Source organism: Myiozetetes cayanensis, unplaced genomic scaffold, assembly GCF_022539395.1.
Source record: "Myiozetetes cayanensis isolate MyiCay16 unplaced genomic scaffold, myiCay2020 scf1, whole genome shotgun sequence".
In the NCBI taxonomy this organism is placed as follows: Eukaryota; Metazoa; Chordata; class Aves; order Passeriformes; family Tyrannidae; genus Myiozetetes; species Myiozetetes cayanensis.
The window spans coordinates 27,227,210-27,236,233 of NW_026086604.1; the positions used below are offsets into that span (position 1 = coordinate 27,227,210).

Consider the following 9,024-nt stretch of genomic DNA (forward strand, 5'->3'; position numbering starts at 1 on the left):
GATAGTTTCATTTAGGAGGAGCTTTCTCATTTCCAGAGAACTGGATAAAAGAGCTAGCTATTCTTTACACAAAATATGATATAATCCATCTCTGTTTTAGGAGAGTTTTGTGTGGACAACACCTTCAAATTTACATATTACATATATTTACGTATTACAGATATAGCATCTGATTCCTATTTTTTTGCCTTGTTTTCTTTTTCAGTCACTCAAGACATTCCCTCCCTGCACTGCAGCGTCATCAGAACCTGGGCAGCAATGGGAAGTTTTGCTCAACCTACCATATTGATGTTATGATCGATGGAATAAAACCATTTGCATATACAACCAAAATTTGTGAGTTAAAACCTTCTTATTTCCCCACAACCACAATATAATCCAAAGATTACAACAGTTTCACTTCTCAGACTGTATTATTTATCTGTTTCAGTGTGTTCCTTTTCTTCTTTATGACAGCTTTCAAGGCAAGACCCAGACCTCACCCTCCTTGGCCCAGCAGTAGCTCCATCTCACTCTTTCAACCCAAAATACAAGAAATTTTGTCACACAATCTATAATCTCAGTATCTCTCCATCCTTACAATGTGGATCTGAAGAGTGGTCATAATCCAGAAAGAGAAATCATACAAAAAAGACAAACAGGTAACTATTGTTCACCCAAGTCAGAAAGAAGCCTCTAATCTTTACATGTACCAAGTAGTAATTTTCTCCAGGAAGATGGTTTAGGAAGAGGAATTACATCTGATGTCGTCTTGCACTAAGTAGTTTCAGATAGTTTGAGGTGTCTTGGATTACAATGCTTTAAAATCCTGACTGTCATATGGTTTATGGATTTGTTCTTTGTGTTTGATTTTTACTAATCACAATACAATAGTTCTAAAAGTGGATTAAAAAAAAAAAAAAAACAAGTTCTGAATGCTGAAAACTCAAATTTTTCAATCTTTCAATTTTGGTTTGGCAGAAAATGTTCTGGGGGCCCTAGTGGACCAAGCTGAATACGAATCAGGAACTAGCCCTGGCAGCAAAAGACAGTGAGAAATATCCTGGGCTGCATTAGGTTGAGGGAAATAATCCTTCCCCTCCACTCAGCACTGATGAGGCCACAGCTGGAATGCTGGGTCCAGTTCAGGGCTCCCCAGTACGAGGAAGACATGGACCCAGGGAGGTTGTGGAGTTTCTTCATGGGAACAGGGAACATTTAGGAAATCTGACAATAATGGGACACACTTGAATGCAATGCCTTATATGACTGTGCTGACTTAAATCTTCCCTTAACTCTGTAACAGACCAACTATCCATGTGCATAAAGACAAAAAGAGAGCAGTATATTCCCTCCTCCCAAGTCAGCAGATCTGCTTGCCTCTCACCAAAGGACTTTGAACTAGAAATAATCACTTTAAAGACTTAGTCATTTTTCATGCCATCCACCTGTGAAGCACAAGAGCTGATCTCCACTGATCTTCTGGATATGTCCAGTTACAGACAAAGAGAGGCAGCGAAGATTGGTTGCTACTTTTTGTGATTTTGCCTGGGATATGAGCAGGGAAGAACCCACCGCTTCGGATCATTTATCTGATGAGGAAAAACAGTATAATTCAGTTCTGCCTTTAAATGATAAAATCCACAGACCCTTTCCAGGGTGGATCATGAAAGTCAAAGAACCCTACAAACCACTTCGTACATCATCTTCTTGACAGTTCCTTCCCAAAATCCACATAGCTTTGATTTATCCTACTAGCACAGAAGTGACAATAGTGGTAACCCTCTCTACAGCTTCCTGAGGAGGGGAAGTGAAGCATGAGGTGCTGATCTCTTCTCTTTGATATCCAGTGATAGGATGAATGGGAATAGTTCAAGTCTGTCTCAAATGTGTTCATGTTTGTCATTAGGAAGCATTTCTTGAGTGAGAGAGTGGTCAAACACTGAACAGACTTCCTAGAGAGGTGGTCAAACCCCAGACCTGTCTGTGTGTAAGAGGCATTTGCTCAATATCCTAAACAAAATGCTTTCATTTTTGGTCAACCCTTGATTGGTTGGGCAGTTGGATGAGATGATCATTACAGATTTCTATTCTATATGGTGATAGCAAGGCAATAAGGTTGGGAGGACAGTCAGAGGTGGATGTCATGAGGATGCAGTGCTCCTGTATTTGTACTTGCTGCTGCAGTACACCCCTACTGCAGTGTCCCCTGCCTGCTCTGGGGGTGCAGTGGTAACATCCCCTCCTCACGTGCCTTCAGTGTCCTGATGTATTCAGTGGAGGGAACAGAGGCAGGAGTCACCCAGAGCCGTGGTACTGGCACGACTGCCTTGGACAAGGTGCACATTGTCTTGCCCTGGCACTGCCTCTCCTACTGGCCCCTCCTGACTGCCACAGGGACTGGACCTCTTTAAAAGGTCAGTGAGATCTGAGTTGGGCACACAATCTCTCTGATTCCCACCAAGAGCTGTTGTGGCCACTGCCTCTCTCTGCAGGACCAACAACTCATAAAGGCTGAACGATGTGTAACCGATTTGTGGGAACCTGGAAACTTGTCTCCAGTGACAATTTTGATGACTATATGAAAGAATTGGGTAAGAAATGTTCTTTCTTTTTTTTTTTTCTCAATAGGTTTCCTTTGGGAGTGCTTTGCCCATAGATGATGCCTTCCTCCTGGCCACAAAAACATTTTAATTACTTTTCTAGCATAATTTAATTTTTCCTTTAACATCTAAAATGAAAAAGGTGGGTGATGAATTACCATAATAAATTGACTTCTATCTAGCTGAACTGATGTAATTTGTTTATCTGTCATGAGATGTAGATTTTTTATGTTCCTCTTGATTGCACTGTTAAACTCACGCCTTGTGATAATTTACAATATATAATGGAGCTGATATCTCATGACACTTCAGTTTCAGACATCTAAATCCTATGAATGAATCTATCTGTTACTGAAGTATGCCAGGAATGTAATAAATTAGGCATTGTTTTTCATTTTAATGCTGGCTTCATTCCTATATAGCAAGTACACAGACAGTCAGCTACTGCATTGCTATTGCTATATAAATGATTCACTGAGACACTGATTCCCTTTATTTGAAATGTTAGACTGAATAACAAAAGAATTGTAGTTAATTAGTTAACCAGAGTGAATGTGGGATGAAAGCCCAGCTAGATATTTTTTCTGAACATTTGAATGGAATTATTTAGTCTAGAATAATTACTGCAAATAGTGTTACACTTTGCAGATAATTTTATACCTTTTTAGACAGATCTTTTTGTCTGAGCACAGCATAGCATTAACAAAGGCAGTAACTACAGCTATTCCCTTTCTGCTTTTATAAAACAGTGATACATTGCCAGTGGCCTTCATTCCTACTTGCTCCAGACTTCACAATGTGTAGAGAATGAACTGGACTGGAAAGCACTAGACAATACAAACGGCTTCTGCCAAGGCATTTCTCCAAAGGTCTTTGCAGCTGTTCACTCTTGTACCTTGACATGTTTTTATATTTCATATTTGTATTTCTCACTGAGGTTTAGATGTAAGGATCCTTAAGAGGTGTTAATAGCAACCTAGGAATTGCCCAGTCTTCATTGTGTTTTACAGAATGAGCACCAGCATATCGACAGTTCAGCATCCAGTTTCTTCCACGTAGCTGTCAAAAAAAGTGCAAATTCTCAGATTTATTAAAAAATCTTTAAAAAGGGTTCTTTCAAGATTTTAGGAGAAACAGACCATTCCTCTGAACTTTTCTGTCCATTCTGTCTTTACACAAATTCACACAGATTTGTAACCAACTATGTTTCTTCTTAGCTAAATATGCACAGATGTATAATCACATATATCTTGACTTCTTGCTGAAGGTGCACTCTATCAACTGGGGCTGCCTCAGCCTCTGAACATTGAGGTTCTCATTGAAGAATTAGCATCTCATCTAAATCAGGCATTAGAGTATTCAGGAAGAAACTGTTTCTTATTCTTCCACTGAAGATTCATGAGAGGATACTGAATTTCTTGCTTTCTAGAATGTAATGCTTGTGTTGTTTCTGATTTCTAGGAGTGGGTTTAGCTGCTCGGAAACTAGGTGGCCTGGCAAGGCCTGATGTGATCATCAGTATGAAAGGAGACATAGTAACCATCAGAACTGAAAGCACATTTAAAAATACAACGATCTCTTTCAAACTGGGCCAGCAGTTTGATGAAACAACGGCAGATGACCGGAAAGTCAAGGTAAGGGGGATGATAATCTCTGAGTGTCTGGACATTTCCTAGAAGAACACCAGGAGGAACTTTTCCTACCCCCTTAGCGCACTATAAGTTTTCCAAACTATTCACTAGCACTGAAAGAAGAAACAGTATGGTGCTGAACCTAATGTTACCAAGTGTGTCATTAGTCATTACCAAGAGTGCATATCTTGCTGAATATAAAGTGAACTGCTACTCTAATCTGCAAAACTCTGACTGCAGTTTGAAACTCTTCTCTTGGCCTTTGCAGAGTGTCGTAACCTTGGAGAAAGGTTCATTGGTGCAAGTGCAGAAGTGGAATGGCAAAGAGACCACGATAAAGAGAAGACTAGTTGATGGGAAAATGGTGGTGGTGAGTTCATGTTCCTTGTATGCTGATAAATGTCAGAAGGATGCAGACTTCAGGTTGTTTCTGTCTAAACAGAGTATCAATTTAGGCTTATCGAGGAGGCAGAAGAAAGAGTGAGCCAAGCTTGGAAAACAAGATGGAAGGAAATAAATATTGTTCCATATAGCATGTTGTCTTTAAAGTGGCTCTAGTAGCAGAGCTACTATAAATTGACAGCATACTTATTGCTCTCAATATTATTATTCTTAAAACAAATAAGGTTTTGAAATAGCAGAAACGGGTAAAATATGAAAAATAGTTTACAAGCTGGGTACTGCTGTCCCTGGAATGGCTCCCTATAATTGGAATAAAGCCTGTCCAACCTTAGAAAACTGGTTTTACATCTTTTCACACATCTATTTCCACTAAAGCCCATCAATTCACACACTTCTGTTTGCTTTTGAACATGAGCATGACGAGTGCACTAAGCAGTTTCTTGAGGTGTAGTGTGTGAAAACCATCAGCTCTGTGTCCCTGCAGCAGGTATTGGCAGATCCTGACAGCCCCACCAAGGTACCCACTGCCATGAAGGAGCCATGTCTTTCCCTGGGGAAGAGTAATGCCTGCTGTTTCTCATCCTCCATTAGATGTTCCTTTCTCTAGCAGCCCTGTGAAAGCTATGGGTTGGCCAAGTCAGGGTGATAACACATTTTAGGGACCCTAGTTGTCAGGGTCACTAGTAAAATTAATATTTCATTTTTTAATGAAATAAAGTACTTTGTTCAATAAAGTTTTTGAAAAGTGGAGTCAAACTAATTTTGGAGACCTGTTTGAAGTCAGCACCATTACACCTTTAGGTATTAGCTTGTTCTGACTATGTTTTTTCATATGCTCTCTTACTTAGAATCAATAACAGTTTTGGTTGGAAGGAACTTTAGAGATCCTCTAGTTCCAACACACTGCCATGGGCAGGGGCACCTTCCACTAGACCAGGTTGCTCAAAGTCCTGTCCAACCTGGCCTTGAAAACTTCCAGAGGTGGGGCATCCAGAACTTCTCTGGGCAACCTGTTCCAGTGCCTCACCATCCTCCCAATAACAAACTTCTTCCTTATGTTCAATCTAATCCTATCCTCTTTCATTTTAGGGCCATTCGCCCTTGTCCTGTCACTACATGCCCGTGTAAAAAGTCCATCTTCACCTCTCTTGTAGCCTCCCTTTAGGTAGGAAGGGTGATTTGCTTTTGCATCTCTTTGTGGCTGTATTTCTGTGTAAGTTTTTCCTAATCATTAAACCATCTTCATAGAGCAGAGAGATAGGGTTCCTCTTCTGTCGGTGTCCTGCTGTCTGCCCCTTGCCCTCATCAGGTTTGTGGAGGACTCCTCACATTTGCAAACCAACGAGGTATTTTTTCAACATCCTGTGGCCTTTGTCTCAGGCATCCTGTGGCTGTGAGTCACCACCGAAGGTCAGTGTGGAGAGAGAGTCAAGAGAAGTATTTTGTGACTCAGAAGGGCGAAGTTTTCTAGGCCAGAAGCCTGACCCCTGAAATACCCAGGATACTTCTGCTTTCCCACACGAAAGAACTCCCAACTTTGTAAATTTGAAAGCGTTGGTGGGCTATGCTATAATAATCAGGTGGGGATAATATTTACATCAAGCCAGCATTAATACCAAAGAAGATAAATCTGTTTGTGGAAGATGACCCTAATTTTGCAATTTTTTTGTCATTATATGCCACTTAATGAAGTCTAAAGCTGCTAAAATAGAAGCAACTCCATTTGCAATATAGTTTTGCTGTTTGCTCTGAAAATTGTGTAAACATGGAAAGATATAAAATGTGACCTGGATTTTCACTGACTTCAGATGTTACTTCAGCAGACACACCTTATGTCAACAAAAGCCTTAAATTAATCTTTCCTTTGTGCTTTAGGAATGTGCCATGAAAGGAGTTGTCTGCACTAGAGTCTATGAAAGAGTGTGAAGAAGTTCCTTCTCTGCACTGGGCTGGGACTGGCTCTTAAAATTCAGCTTAGTTCAGTGACCAAAGCCTCATGTACTGTGCTTCTTTATTTTCTTATTTCCTTATTTCCTTTTATTGGGAAAATTTCTACACTATAATTTGATATTTCAGAGCTGTAGTGTAACTAATCCAAAATACTGTGGTGATCCAATAAAAGCTTCTCAACACAGAAAATAGAGTGTTTGGCTCCACATGAATGATTTAAGTTTCCTTTCTTGAATGGCACTGTCTTTTCTCTCGATCCTTTCTGTATAAATGGTCAGCTGATTTCTGGGTAAAATAATGAAACACAAGTAATCCACAACTAAGAGAGAGCTAACATTGCTTCCTAGATATGTATAAAAAATATCATCTCATTGGCTCAATATTCCTTTCCTGCAAAGGATTTTATTGTTGAATAGCTCCTATATGGAAATTATCTTCTCCAGCAGAATTTGTTATTTTCTTTATGATTTATTGTTTAAGCCTTAGGATTTTAGCACATCATTGTTTCATACTCATCCCAAAAAATTTATATATCTTTCAGTACCATGTTTTGTATCCGGATATTTATTTGGAAGAAAACAGCTACTAGAGGAAAAAAAAATTGGAATATATTCCATGTTTGTCTGCCAAAAGAGCAGATAAACCTGTGACACAGTGTGGAGGAGGTGTGAATGAACTCCAGAAGTCTTAAGGCTAGAGGGCTTCATCTTGAAGTGCTCAGCAATCCAGCCTATTTCAGTACATCAATGAAGTGTATGCTTAATGTTAAGCACACATAGGAGTTTCATTGGGTAGAGGTTGCTATCAAGCCCAGCTGAGTATAGCTAAGTTCATTCCTCCCATTGCACTTACTCTGCTTTTATCTGAGGAAAAGACAGTAAAAAACAAAGCTAGGCTTCTGGAAATCTATTTAACAAAAAAAGCACTGTAGCAGCTTATTAATTTTTGCCTCCATTAGCCAGTGTTCACCGTAACAGTCATGTTAATCATGCAGAGTATTTCATCCAATGTCATTGCCTCCATGCCATCAGGCAGGGCTGCCCCTGCCTCCTCTGTGAGTTAAAGCAACTGTGAGAGGCGTGTCTGTTTATTTTGGCTCATTAGGAGCTGCAGAGCTGATATGAACCTTTGCCTATTGGGTGTACAGGCAAGAACACAAATTCTCGAAGTCAAGACAGATCCTGAACGTCAGAATCTAAACTGGTTTGACCAAGCAGAGAGTGAAGAGATGGATATCATATGGGCATGCGAGCTATAAAGGTCACCTTTCTTCTCTACCCATTACTGCAAAAGCTAGAGCCTGGGCCCAGCTTTGGATACATTTTTATGTAGATGCAAGCTAACTGCAGGCAGCTGCCAGAAGGCAAACGAATGAATCCTAGAAAATGCGGGCTGTGAGAGAAGGCTGTGAGATTTCTGGACCGCAGTTTTAAGGAAGAGTTTATCCTGGTCTCTAACCCAGATGGAAGGATAAATCCCCCATATTTACCACTAAAACCCACCTTTGTGAGTGTCAGAGTTTCAGTGACTCCAAGTCCTCAGTGACTGTAACATGGAACAGAGGTAGAATTATACCCCTTTTATCACCTTTTTTTTTGCAAAGAGATTGTAATAATGCTTTTAAGTGAAGATCATCCACCAGTTTCCATAATAACATACAGTGAGAACTCTTTTATATGTGACCTTCCAGATTATTCTTCTAGTCTTTTAACAGAGAATCAAAGATACATTTCTTACAGCTCAGAATCTGCCTGAAACTGACTTGTGAATCTGGATTTTTGCTCTGCACCTTCTTCATTCCCTCCCCTTAAAGTGCAACAAGGTCATAGCGAGGCTGCTGGAGCCACTTGCCCCAGGCTGGCTCTGGAAAGGTGGAACTTGTCCAGAACCTTTCAAGCAGAGCTTATCTCCCACCCCTGAGTCACAGGCAAAGGAGAATATAGTTCTGTAAGCAAGGTCTGTATTTCCTTTGCTTTTCCTGATGTAACCTGTAAATGCTTCTTTGAGCTTAAATGAAAATTTTCCTCTCCAATAAAATATTAATTTTCAGCTTTTTATTTCCTTAAGCAAAGGATCAGTACAAACTGTGGTTTTTCCAGATCTGGAACCAGCAACAGAATAAAAGCAAAGGACTGCTCACCTAGTCTTTATTTATTTAGTTACTGTCATCTCCTTTCCTGTGACATAAACCAGCTTTCTCATTTTCTCCTTAAGAGAAAAGTTGCATTTATTTTTCCAGAGATTTGAGATTAAAGTAATGATACTTTTGGGGTTTTAAATACCTAACTAAATGCAGATATGCTCTTCAGGAGCCTGGTATTTGGCACTTTCACTCTATACAAAGGTCACTTAAAAATGTCATGAGAGCTGGAGACTTTCCAAAACAGGAAAAGTGCAACAGAACTGATAGTGTTGAAGGCAAAAACAATAAGGCAGGTGGTACAAATCAGCACAGAAAT

At 39.9% G+C, this 9,024-nt stretch overlaps 1 protein-coding gene across 1 annotated transcript; it reads left to right on the top strand.

The window, feature by feature from the left end:
* The first annotated feature begins 2,419 nt into the window (after positions 1-2,419).
* Positions 2,420-6,754, top strand: LOC126649235 (myelin P2 protein-like). The gene is made up of 4 exons (XM_050333200.1): positions 2,420-2,573; positions 4,044-4,216; positions 4,482-4,583; positions 6,491-6,754. The coding sequence occupies exons 1-4, from the start codon at positions 2,501-2,503 to the stop codon at positions 6,539-6,541; spliced, it is 399 nt and encodes a 132-aa protein (XP_050189157.1). The 5' UTR covers positions 2,420-2,500; the 3' UTR covers positions 6,542-6,754.
* Positions 6,755-9,024: the final 2,270 nt, after the last annotated feature.